The following is a 14070-nucleotide window of genomic DNA, read 5'->3' as shown; positions in this document are numbered from 1 at the left end:
GCACACTGGCTGTCAACCAACACTCCCAGGTCCCTCTCTGCCGGGCAGCCCCCCAGCCACTCCTCCCCAAGCCTGGACCATTGCCTGGGGCTGTTGTGACCCAAGCACAGGACCTGGCACTTGGCCTTGTTAAACCTAATAAAGTTGGCCTTGGCCCATCGATCCAGCCTGTCCAGATCCCTCTGCAGAGCCTTCCTACCCTCAAACATATTCAACACTTCCACCCAACTTGGTGTCACCTGCAAACTTACTGAGGGTGCACTCGATCCCCTCATCCAGACCATTGATAAAGACATTAAACAAGACTGGCCCCAACACTGAGCCCTGGGGAACAGCACTTGTGACCAGCTGTCAACTGGATTTAACTCCATTCACCACAACTCTTTGAGCCTGGTCATCCAGCCAGTTTTTCACCCAGTAAAAGTGTACCCAGCCCCTCCAAGCCATGAGCAGCCAGTTTCTCCAGGAGAATGCTACACTAAACAGTTTCGAAGGCTTTACTGAAGTCTAGGCAGACAATATGCACAGCCTTTCTCTCAACCCCATAGCAGGTCACCTTGTCATAGAAGGAGATCAGGTCAGTCAAGCAGGACCTGCCTTTCATGAACCTGTGCTGAGTGGGCCTGATCACCTGGTTGTCCTGTATGTGCCATGTGATGGCACTCACGATGATCTGCTCCATAACCTTCCCTGGCACTGAGGTCAGACTGACAGGCCTGTAGTTCCCTGGATCCTCCTTCTGTCCTTCTTGTAGAGGGGCATCACATTTGATAACTTGCAGTCAGCTGGAAAATTAGTTAAAATGTGACATACCTGGGAATGCAAGAGACAATGAAGATTGTCTCCAGATGTAGTGGTGTTTTCCAACTGAAAATACAAGTCAATGCTTACTCACAGATACCATAGCGGGAAAATCAATCATGCCCCATAATGACAGTAAGCAAAAAACCTGTCTTTAGACAAGCATTTAATAAATAAATGTTGACTTTGTCTTGGCATCTCCATGATAAAACAATTAATTATAGCTTAAAAAAATACTGACATCTCCAGTTTAACACACACACACACATGCGCGCGCGCGCATGTGTCCTCAGTTTGTGGGCAAGTTTCTTATTGTCTAGATCATTACATAATTGCCCACAAACACACCTATAATGTGAGGCAAGGCTTTGATTTCTTGTACAGCCTGTTAAATCTCTGAATGATTCACTATGCCTTCTGTGGAAAAAGAATATTTACTCTGCAACCTCCTAATACACGTTTTTTGAAAATCAGATTGTTTCTGAACACTTTGCATCTGAAAATTGCCATTTATTAAGTTGACTGGCACAAAATATCTGACAATAAGAGGACATAACCTGCTTTCTTTTCTTTGCAGGAACCTTACATACAGCATTTAGGACTTGTGAGAAATAGATGTGCATTTCTTCACACTTAGTACATTGCGTATTTCAGTGAGATTTATGAATGTGGTTTGATTTTTCACACAGTTCATTACAACACTATGCTTGTTTTGACGTAGGGGCTGAAGCCAGCAATAGTCAACTCAAACAGAGTTTTATTTCTCACCTGAAAACTATGGCCATGCAGTTTTTGTGTTTTTTTTTTTTTCTGTTTGGTTTTTATTTTTAAACAAAGGCTCAAGGACTATTGACTTAATTGGTCTTCAGTTCAGGATTATGATTAACACCAGCTAAGAACTAGGAACACTTTCAGTCTTTTGTCTGCACTCAGCTAAGTTCTGTCATTTTAATCAAAAGTCATTTGTTTGAGCACTAGACAGGATACCACACTTATCAAAGTGTAAAATCAGTTTTGGAAGGCTAGAATGACCCTGAGAACCTGCAATATAAAAAAACAACACAGGCTCCATGCCAGAGGTGTCCAGCACATGAACAGATAAAAACAAATGTGTGCTAGCATTGGCTGACTGCCGCGAGTTCATAGACCCCCATCACAAAAAATTGCTTCCCTTGAGAGTACAACTGTACTGTAGCATAAAATCTGTAAGAGGTGCTTTACATATATTGAAATCCCCATAATCACCTCTGCAAAAAAAAACAATAACAAAGACAATGTCAGTCTGACTGCTGGACACGTGGAATAGTCTGGAACAAAACCTTTCTAACACAGAACACAGATCTTCATCCCAGAATAATAATCACAAAATGTTCTTACATTCCCCTGGTTGTTGTTATCTCCAAAACAGCCACATTGGCAGAAAGACCCACTGACCATTATGATGAAAACGAACATTAGTCTTTTCCTGCTAATAACAAAGAGTGAACTGGTGGAGACGGCACATATTGGTGCAGTTTTTCCACAACTGTCACCCAAAGCCAGCCAGAAGTCTGAAGAACAATAGAGAAAAAAATAGTGCCTTGTATGTACAACTATAAATTGGAGAATAGAACCACTTTTGATTTTTTTCTTTACAGTTAGATTAGCCTGGCTGTTTACTGGCTTATTACTTGCTCCCCTCTCACTGTCAGGTAGGTGCATGAAATGACAATAATTTCTCCCCTAGGAAAGAGATAACTTGTTAATTGGAAAACAATAACACAGACACTCTGTGTGTCCCTGGCGCTCAAATAAAACAGGACTAAAAGTCCAGTAACATCCCTTTACTTGGAGATGATAAGCCAACACAGCGAGTGACAGAATTCACTTACAACCCATAAGCTCCTATTTGTACTGCTAGGCTGACTGCCTGATGACTGTCTGGACAACATGAGTACCAAATTCTCTTCAAGTTCTCATGCTGCTAGAATGTGATGACCCAATTTTTTTTTTTTTTTTTCTTTTTTAATACACAACGGCTCTGGAAATGCACTGAATAACCATTTTACAGTTTGTGACAATAGAGGTATAGTGTTGACCCTGACCCATCCACATGGTGAATGAAAACCACATTAGGATACCAATGCCTCAGGCCTTGCTCTGGCTCCACAGAGACAGGTGTTATTGACAAGGCTATCAAAGTTTCAGAGTACAAGAGCGTACATTGCAATGCACAGCTTGGCTGCAGCACACTTAAATGTTTATTAGGCTTTAGATTTCACTAGAGTTTTGTTCAAAGAAAAGGTTCTGGGGCCTTGAGCTCCACCCAGCTCTTATTCGTATCAGATGCTAACATACCCCTTCCTATTTCCTTCTTGTGCATATGATTGTCTTTCAGTTGTGAGCTTTTAACTAGTCAAATATACTCTGCACTACCGCCTACGTTAAACACTGGAACCAAGTCATGAAAAAAATCTCACATAATCCAATTGGTTTGCACTTTTGACTTCACGACTCCTTCCTGGAGGACATCCTTTATACACACACACACATATATATGATATACACTATATATATGTATATAAGAGCTAAACTGACTTTTCTGGGTGCTAATAAACCATTGCTGCCAGTCATACCTTTATGAGGTAAGAATAAAAACATGCAGTTCCTCTAGAAACAACCAACCACACCAACCAAACAAAATATAGCCCAATAGGAGCAGCATGAATTATCAGACTTCTGGGAAATAGTTTTTATTACTGTGCCCAGCACTAAGACACGTACTGCTGTCTCCTGTTCCCACAAACCTGTAGTGAAGGTGAACAAGATGACCCCAGATCCTGCAAAATTTAAGTGTGCATTCAGCTGGACTTAGTAGGCAGTCCCAACAGAAATCAGAGCAATAAGGACACGGGCCCCTACTTTCATGAACAATGTATCACTTTCTTACATCATCAAATCTGGGGCATGGGAGAGACACTATACCTCTAAGATCATGACAGCTAAGCTGGTGTTGGATACAGGAGGGAGAAGAACTGAACTATGAGCTGTGTAATAGCTTGTGATATCAGAGGGATCAGAGCTGGAGTCCTGACATTCAGTCTTCTGCTCTAGCTGCTGACTTGTTTGCACCTTCCAGCTACATCCCAATTATGACAGCTGTAGACGTGTTTGCCAGAATGGTGAAATCTGCAATCCTGCACTCTCCTAAAAGAAAATGGTGTTCTGCTTGTGTGGCTCATTGTTTGGTCTGTCCCCACGCGTAACTTTCAGAATCTTACAGAGTTAAAAACACCAGTATTCCACCCCTGCCCTTCCCATGTATTAAAGTTTCAAGATAGTTTTCAAGCTATTCTTATTTATAAAGCCTTTCTAGTTCCCTAACCAATGTAGTAAAACATTTTAATTTCTTTTTGTAAGTAAAAATACAAGAGTAACTGTTGCGATAACGCTATAAATAGATAGCCAAATGAGTGTCTCAGTCATGGTTTCTCCTTCTGGTTTTCCTGCCAAAATTACCAAATTTGAAAGTATGTTCCCAGAGTTTGCTCCCATTGAGGACTGGATTTACAGTATTTACCTTACGGCATACAAACATAAATAAAAATTGACTGCATAAGGGTCAAAACTTGTAACATCCCAGCAGAGCCTGTGAGAAGTGTATTGGTGATTAACAAGCTAATATAGTAAGAGTATATCCCTCTTATTATGACAGAATTGATAATATTTTTGCTAAAAAAGTAAACATGCATATTTGCCTATGCATATAAATTTAAAAAAACCCCAAGTTTTGATAGAACTCCACATGGGGAAGGTCAATGAAAAGATCAGCATCTAAAAATATGGGCCATATTATCAAATGCCTTGTTGGCTGTGGAAGTCTTTATAATGTAACTTCTAATGATTGACGGTATGCTCTAAATATGCTTCCTTCAAGATCTGCTGAAGCCAGTGAGAGTCCTGTTTTTCAAGGCGTGTATTAGGAAGGAAAGGGAGTATATTATTCAAGAAAGACTAGCAACAGACTACTGAGCCTTGCATTATGGAAGCCAACTGCAGTGCCAACTTTAAGATAGCAGTAGTCCCCTGCGGGGCCACAGCCTTAGTTAATAATACCACAGAAACCCAAATTCTTTCGCATATCTGAATTCAAAGGAAAGCATATGATCCAGAAGATTACAAACAGCTAAGTATTCCATATTTGCAATTTCATTGCTGCTTTCCCCTTTCTTCTCCTTGTTTCAACTCTTTTACAAAAAATACTAAAATAAAACAGATGCATTTGTAAATGCCTTTGAAACAGACTTTGGTAATTACTCTGCCTCATGTTTCAGCTAGAGAGCTTCTATTGAAAAAATAAATCACTATAGTTAAATAAAAGAGGAAATAGAGAACACATAAAAGAACTAAATACCTGCAGAAGTTTTTAACTGTTATCTGAGACTAATATTTAACCAAAGTATAATTTTAGCAGCTGAACACAGCACTTAAGTGAAGACCGTTTTTAGTAATAAAAGCGGCTAAGTGCCTAAATCGTACCAGTTTCCTTGAGATAAAAAGCTCTTATATGAGCCCGGTATATGAGCTATTATTCTAGTGCTTTAAGAAATTGGTTATGTTACAGAGTAGCTTAACAGGAGCTTTAACACTTTCAAATGATTAAGAAGGTAAAATACAAACCCAGAGCACTGAGTTTTCTGGCATGCCATCTTTCATCAGCTTGAAGCGTAATGCAGAACCTTCAGTTACTTCACATCCATTTGCATGAATTATGTCGATGAACAACCACAGTTGTCACAAATCCCGTGTCTTTAGGGGTCACCATTACGGTTTTGTTAAGTTTGATCGACTTCAAGTGTAAACTGCTGTTGTGTATCTATTAGAGCGAGGGCAATCTCTCATGGAGTGCTGGGATGCGTTGCTGTCCGACAGTGAGATGATGGAAAGGAACGTGTGTAGCTTCCTTTCTTCATTTCCCATTCCTAAAGCTTTGGTTCGTAATGTACATCCTGCTTGAAGTGGACAGCAAATAATTTTTGATTCTTAAATTTTGCCCAAGAGTTTCAAAGGAATGTATGCATTTTTGTGACCTCATCTCCTATTTTTGGAGCATTAATCTACATATTTTGAACACTACTTTAATCGGAGGATGTGATCCATTAACCTGAATGTGGCTCTTGGACATTTGCAAACATTGGAACAATGACTCGATAAATTATTTAGACTTGGACTTCAAATTATGGAATGGAAAACATAATTGTTTTGTATCAAACAATGAAATACAGCTCTCACCGAAAAGAAAACCCCCAAAACTTCTGTAAGTCAGTGGAAAAAATAATTTATTGCAATTTCTTTTGCACATTAACATGAAACATTTATACATATATATTCTGTGCTGATAAGGTATACTAGATATAGACAATTTTTATAAACAAAGTAATTGCACTATCCTATTTTATAATGCAAATATTTAGAAATTATCAGTCAGATAAGAACAGATATTATTCACATAAAAATTCACTGTATGTTGAAGTTATGGAAGGTCTATGCATCTGAAACCTTGCCCACTTTTACTAACTGTATCAGCTGATAAAGGACACTGTGTCCCCTTACAAGCTTTACATCCCTTAATTATGCCATGATGCCTAGAATATTATCAGGTCCTCCCAAGAAATAAGACCATTTCTGAAAATAAGAGAGACCAAACCAAAAGGCAAACATGACAACGATGTCCTGGCAGCACGCCCTTCAATTCTGGGGGCTCCATCATAAAAAAATCAAAGCACTACAGGTGGTCTAAAATTGTCCAGCAATCTATTATTAACATGACAACTTAATTTAGTTAATATAAATCAATACAAAATACATTGCAACTGAGCAGCATTTCAGTAGAAGTACACTGGCACATGCTTCAAATGGCAGTATCAGACAAACAACTGCCCCCTTTCAACACAGAAAATGTTTACATAGTGTCTACAAAGGGAAAATGCAGGATTATATCAAAAGAGGAACCTTTTTCTAACCAGGAATTTAGAGTGCATCAAGTATTATTCACAAAATGAATGGGAAGCATAGTAATAGAAGAACTAAATCTGATAAACAACATTTATACAATAACTTTCATAATGCTGCTTTAGGTATTATTTTTAAAAATAGTTCTTTAGGTTCATTGTTCTGCCCAAAAACTGAAATACCTATCTTTCCAGAAATGTAACTGATTCACGTAACCACTATACTTCAGAGATGAAGATGAAGATGTGAAGCATCAGATTGAAGTGATTAGTTGTGGCGTGCATACTACAAAATCTTACTCAGTATTACCTTGGTGGTAGGAAGGGCCACATAACTGGCGTGCAAAAATGCATATCAACAAAAGGAAAGCTTGAAGTACATGCTCATAGCAGAGATATAACAATACCAAACATTAAAGAAAAAAAAAAATAGCAAGCAAGCCTGGAGAAAAATGGTGAGTATGATTTCAGGAGTAGGGCAACAGACAATGGTATTGCACATGGCAATGGGAGATATGGCATGAAATAACATCTGTAACTCAACCTTACTGCCTGGCACCCTATTTGGAGACAGTATTGCACCCTATCCAGCGTCCTCTTCCTCTTCCCTCAGCTCAGAGAGCATCTTGCTTTGTTTCCTTGAGTGCATGCAAGTAGAATTTGAGAAGTAAGGGATTTTCTTTGAACCAACAACATGGTGGGTCAATGCAGTGACAAAACACATTTTACAACTTGCAACCAGTATCAGTTAATAATAAAACACAACATAGGTAACGCACGTATTTCTTTCGCATGTGTTGTATGTAGGAACTTAGGAATTTAACAATTCCTACATTCCCTGATAACTACCAGCTCTGATCGAGATACTTTAACTTGTTCCCATCAGTAACGTGGGGACAGGGTGGAAGAGAAAGATATTTGAAAGTGGGGAATAAAAGAAATTGCAGTCAGAGATCTGAGGCTCCCTGCTAGCTTTATTTTTTACAAAAAAATCTGTTTCTCAAGAGAGAAGCTGCAGCTGAGCATCTGTTAAAATAATAATGATGATAGTAATAATCTTATAACATGCAAACAAGCAGAGGCAAAAGGAGTAATAGGTCACAGTTGCTTTTGTTCCACCTGTATTTCTCATGCAATTCTAATTTTTGCTGCAACGGTATCATGGAAGAGATACCTTAAGTGGAAAAAAGCAAAGCAGCACTGATTCTTATAAATCAGGTCTTTCTCAGAAGCAACTACTGTTCATGGCAACTGGTATTAGAGATGCCAACTTAGGAACCAAGTTTGAGGTATGCTGAGCTTCTCCAACCCTATCATTTTCTACAGGCCTAGCAATGAGACAGCATATTTTAAGCCTTGGTTTCACATCTCTGTGCCAGTTGTTAGCATTTTGTCCTCTTTCCTCACCATATAGTAATTACTGGGCTTCAGGGTAAAACACTATAATGACAGATTTGCAAATGCTGACCTAATCACTCTCTAAGGGATATAATGAAAAGGAGAATGTACCACTAATGTGAATCTATCCTAGATTTAAAGGTATTGGAGGTAGAAAACTTCACAGTAAAAGAATAATCAGCAGAAATATCTTCAGGATGATATAAGAAATATTTTAATTTTTACTTCTATAAGCCACTTCTTGCAATATTCTGGAGACACCTTTCAGGAAATTTACCACATAGTTTCTGAGTATGTGTTAACATGCCGAATTTATTTCTATAAACAGTCCCCCTGAAATTAAGGGCACTGCACATGATAACACATTAGCATGTGTATGTGTTTGAAAGGTCAGAGAGAATAAGATTCTGAAATGAAAACCAAGACTTCACTCTTGCCTAAAGCAAAGCAATTACTGTCAGGTAATCAAACATTAAAAGTTGGTTATCTTATTTCTGCTTTTGGATTACAACTATTATGTACATCCTGTAAAGTGCCAGAAATAACATGAAGAGTACCTTCACATGACAAAGAGAAACTGCAAAGAATTCAGAAAATCTTAAAGGAGTAAGACTCAGTGCATCTTTTTGTGTATGGACAGATGAAATTGTGCAGGGAGTGAAAAAGAATTAAAAGATTAGAGGATTATATTCTTTCACATTTCAAAATCACCTCTGACAAAATGGTTATCCATTCCAACCACCACAAGAATGTATCCTTCTAGTCTCCTAGTCTCCCAGACTTACTACAATTTAGAAGAGATACCTGTGATGGGAGAAGTCCTTCTATCTGTAAGAATTAACTGTATATCTGAATTTCAGAATTAACAAAAGCTAACAAAAATGAGAGAGACTTTTTGAGTGTACTTAAACTGTGAGTCTTAAGTACTCCCAAACACCAGGGTGACAGTATTTTTCTGCCGGGTTTCCTCCTGCCCCCTGTACCCCTCTACAAAGCTCGATGACTAGATAATAGTATCAGCAAGTACCCTCTCAGGACTGTTGTGAGGACTACTAAAACCAACTGTTGTACAAGATCTCTAAAAGGAAATTACAGCATTTAAAATTCTAAACTATCTGAACTCTATATTCATATTAAACATGCGTGAGACTGAAACAAAGAAAATGCCCACCTGACTCAGTACCCCTCTGAAATTTTATATTTAAAATTACAGTGTGCCCTGCTACAAATGATAAGACGTAATTTATAATGCAGAAAAAAGTGAAACGTGTTTAAAATATATTTTAAATACAACTATAGATTTGAAAGAATGGTAGCCGTGAAATTATAGTTAATCTTGACATAGAATAAAAATAGAAAAGTATTATCAAAAGTGGCACCCAGAATACTATTGTAAGTAATATATACTAAAATACAGACTTCAGCAGAGTTAAAGTACAGGCTGTCCCCTGAAGTTTAATACTGGGGGTTAATACTGGGAGTTACCATTAAAAAGTCAGTATTCGTATACTCGGGTACCAGTAGTAATAAATCTGGATTAGATCTCCTAAAAAGCCCAAACAGTTTAACAGCCTAAATTTCATTTTCAGAAGCACATGAGTATTCAGATGCATAATTAATTACCTGTGACTTACACTAATTATTTCAGCCAAGATACCTGATGACTTTCATTATTTTAGCCAAGTGCCTTTTTAAGATTAAATACATTAACTTAGAACTATTTCTTTTTGTAATACCTCGAGACAAAATTCAAGCTATGTAAATTTCTTTTACCCTTTTTTCCTCCCTGTTGGCAATTGGTGGAATGTATGCACCTGTTCAGCTATGGCAAATCAGCTGGCATACTGTTACCTAAGTGTCTAAGTTTGTAGCGCACTCATGAGTCTAGATCTCATTGGCTTTTAATAAGATATTGGTTAATACATGCCCAGACTTCTGAAATTGAGGCATAAGCTGAAAGACCACTCAGTGCTTGAAGAGCTTTACCTTACATCGTTTTGAGAAAATGATTTAGGCCCGTGTCGTTTAGAAGAAACAGTTTTCACCCTGTATATTTCTAAAGCAAGACCTCTATCATGCAACAGTCTCTGAATGAGCAGATCCATCTGGGCTTAACAGACCACCATACACATCAGGTGTGAACCTGCCTGCAAGTAGTTGCTGGACTGTTGCCTACATATTTGAAGGCACATTTATTCACTCACTGTAAGAAAGCAAATGGTGAGTTTTGAAGTGCTGACAACCAGCCACGCCAGCTAAAGAGAAACGGACATTATACTGCAAAATCTAGTACAGTGGAGAAATCCGTAAGAAAAGGGAGATATAAATATTTAAACACTTGGCATTCTCTCAAGGACTTTTTAAAATACAAATGCATTCAGGGACTGCACAAACTGCAAAGACAAATAATCTAGGCCTTTAATGTGCTGTCAAGATAGTAAACGCATTAACGAAATGGCGTTGTATGAAACTTAGTTTTTTCTAGGGAACATTTAGTTTTGCAAATGCAAATGGGTCTCAGTGGTTTAGATTAAATTTGTCATGTTTATGCCTTGTTTAAAAAAAAAAAATTACACTCTGGTTAGTCATACCTCTGTCTCTGTACTCTTTCTGGACAAAAACCAAACCTGCATTGGTTCTTTTTTACCCTTCATAGAAACTGGACCCCTGTACTCCAGGTGGAACTGAGGATCTGAATTTTCTGGGGTCATAAGACACCTGAAATTGAAAGAGAAAACAGGTAAATGTATATATTATGCATGCAAGCCATGCACTAGATAAAATATTAAACATGCTACAGATACGTAAGCAAATTAACAAAAGTGTCAAATCTCTGTAGATCATTATCATAGTTGCATACCAATAACGGTATATCATAATGCAGTCTGCCATACAGTTTCATGAGAACTCACATACTTAAGTAATGTGTTGCAGGAGTACTGGGACTTTCAACTCCAAAGACACTTAGATATTTTGCTGAAAAAGTGGCTTCTCTTAAGATGTCAACGCCAATAAAATTACTGCATCACTCACCTGTAAGTATATTCAGAGACATTAATCTTTCCCTTTTCTCCAGTAGTTTCTGTTCTGCTTGTTAGATTGACAGTATTTCCAAAGAGACAGTAACGTGGCATCCTTTGGCCTATGACACCTGTGACTACCTCACCAGTATGGATTCCTATTGTTATCTTTAAAGAGAAAAAATAAAGTTTGAATATTCAAAATCAATGCAAGTAATCTGATGCTTCTGAGGAAAATCAGGTATTATGCCATTTCTATCTACTAGAGTTTATTTTTTCAATGTGCCACTCCTGCTTCTTCAAAGCTTTGCATTTTGTGCTTTGTGTCATTTTTTTATTGTAGTGTAGTGTCATGGCTCTGCCTCCCACATGAAAGAAGGAAATCCATATTTTTCCAGCACGCAACATGCCATGCAGCTATTATGTACTGTGAAATTTAGAAGTGGAAAGAGAGGCATACTCCGCAGGTCTGTGTTTAACAAGTGCTCAGAAGATGCAGAAATAGATGGGGTAGGTCAAGAAAAAAAAGATGTTTCTCAGAGTTAATATCACAGTATTTTGCACTTAAAAGCTCCAGAGATAGGACAGGTGTTTGGAGAGGCTCATTCTTATAGCACATTACACTTATTGTAAAGCCCCACATCAAATCTTCTCACTTCTTTGCCCAGTGACAAAGTGAAGTACACAGATATAAACTAGGTGTTAGACCAATAACATTCATGTAAATAGAAATATGCATCACACTCATTACTTATTTTGCTCTCACAGCCTTCTGATGAGGATAGGTCTGTGCAGCCTCCACAGTTCTGTACTAATGCCACAACATCTTCATAAAATTCCACAATGAGTGAAATTCCATTAATATACATTGTTGCCGGTGATCATTGCCAAATCTGCCTAAGGAACTGTACTTTTCTTTTTAATGCAATATTTTCTCATGCTGATGTGAAGATCTGAAGTGTGATCAAAAATATTAGTGAAGGAGTATTATTTTTCTGTTCTTTGAGGTGAAGAGGACTCAACGAATTGTACTTGACGAGTAATGGGAATTTGTTGATTAAATTTAAATGATTGGGAAATGGACATAAATGATGTGGACCTAATTTAGTCCTTTAAAAGGTTAAGCAGAATAATTAGATTTTAAGGTCTGGGAACTGCACATGTCACATCTACACGGGATTCTTCATATTCTTTGTAGGTATCGGTCTCAAAATCTAACAGTAACAAAGCTTGCATGGGCGGGGACTTGAGCGTTATCATACTTCAAAGCATTATCATTGTATCAAAGAATAGGCTCTTCCTGCAAGCCCACACATTTACTAACCTGTACAGGCTCACCATCTACTTGAACTTGGCCTGCTATTTCCATCATATCCAATGCCAGGTGGCAGATGGATCGTGCATGATGAATGCAAGGCTCTGGTAGACCACTCACTGTCATGTACTTGTCCCCAACTGTTTCCACCTATCAAGATACAGATTTTTTAATTACTTTATTATCATGGGCTTTAGAGTACTAGAATGGACGTAGTGCTTCCTTCAAGACTGTTCGTCATTTCGTAGTTTCCCTTCACTTTCATTCAAATTACCCGAATTCCCATCATCTCGGCTTGTTATTGAAGAGAATTTATTGTATGCCCACAGTGTAACAAATTAAAATGACACTGTGTGTGAACTTGAGCCTCTCTTTTGGGGTCTTCTGAACTTCTGTGGAAACTGAGCACTATGTTTATTTTGACTCCCACTCTTGATTCACTTGGTACAGGACATAAAATTGATTTCTAATAAAAGCTAGGAATAAATCTTATAAACACACAAGCATACACATGTACACATATATGGGATATATATATATCGCTCTCTGTCTACCTGCTACCAGCCACATCTGCAACTATACCACATTCTTAATGAAGGAATGAAATTCACATTGAGTAACTGAATAATAAGTTATAATTTACAACCAGGAGCCCCAGGCGGGCTTATGACTGAAAAACTTAAAGCACAGGGTCAGCAGAACTACAAACCGCTTGTATAAGTGTTCACATCTGCTAAACATGGAAGTAGATTTTTATATGCACTTGGTGGGTGACTGTGCAGAAATCCTGCTCAGAACTAAGCGCTTTATGTTCCTTCACACATTTAGAGATAAACAACATACTCTTCTTTAGCTGTGGAATATCAGGTAACACAGTTCAAAGACTGAGAACATAACTATTTTTTTAAAGAAGCCTACAATCCAAAGGATGGAAACAGTGACATGATAGCAAGTTATTGAAAAATCACTTATTAAATACTTTGAAGATCTTCAGCTTACCTTATAAACAAATGGATTCCTTCGTGAATCAGTCAGAATATCAAATCTCGTGTACAGGTCATTTAAAAGATTAACAATCTTCATGGCTCCCTCTCCAGAGGCATGTTTACTACAGAAGGCATTGAATCCAACAATGCCACTGAAAAGAATGGTCACATTGTCATACCGCTTAGCTGGAACAGGACGCTTGTGTCTCAGCTCATTTGCCACTGATGGTGGTAGAACAGAGTACAGTAATCTAAACGTATGAGAGAAGAAAGGCACAGGCAAAACAGAAAGAATGTGGAGAAAGGTCTTTACAACAGCACACTTCAAATATTAATTTAGTACCTCCCATAGGGTTTATAACATACTCACATCATCAAAGAGCAATATAAAAGGTGTCTACTGAAGAATATGTTATTTGGGAAACAGGAACGGATCTACATCAGCATTACCTAAAGCTCTGACATTTCCAACACACATTAATATACCTAAATTGCCAACAAAATGAGGCATATATTACTAATTCTTCTGACATGATCTGTTAATAGTGTCTTGGATCATT

General features: G+C 37.9%; 1 protein-coding gene across 1 annotated transcript in view; it reads right to left on the bottom strand.

Moving 5' to 3' along the window:
• Positions 1–6102: 6102 nt before the first annotated feature.
• The window catches only part of GUCY1B1 (guanylate cyclase 1 soluble subunit beta 1), a 45613-nt gene continuing 37645 nt past the window's right edge, over positions 6103–14070 (bottom strand). The window contains exons 10-14 of the mRNA XM_075090996.1: positions 13524–13761; positions 12534–12674; positions 11223–11377; positions 10781–10907; positions 6103–7429 (exon numbers count right to left, since the gene is read on the bottom strand). Of these exons, the coding sequence (XP_074947097.1) occupies positions 7406–7429; positions 10781–10907; positions 11223–11377; positions 12534–12674; positions 13524–13761 (685 nt within the window). The 3' untranslated portion in view covers positions 6103–7405. The remainder of the gene's footprint in view (positions 7430–10780; positions 10908–11222; positions 11378–12533; positions 12675–13523; positions 13762–14070) is intronic.

Source organism: Phalacrocorax aristotelis, chromosome 4 (assembly GCF_949628215.1).
Source record: "Phalacrocorax aristotelis chromosome 4, bGulAri2.1, whole genome shotgun sequence".
Taxonomy (NCBI): Eukaryota; Metazoa; Chordata; class Aves; order Suliformes; family Phalacrocoracidae; genus Phalacrocorax; species Phalacrocorax aristotelis.
This window is presented reverse-complemented; position numbering and strand designations above follow the sequence as displayed.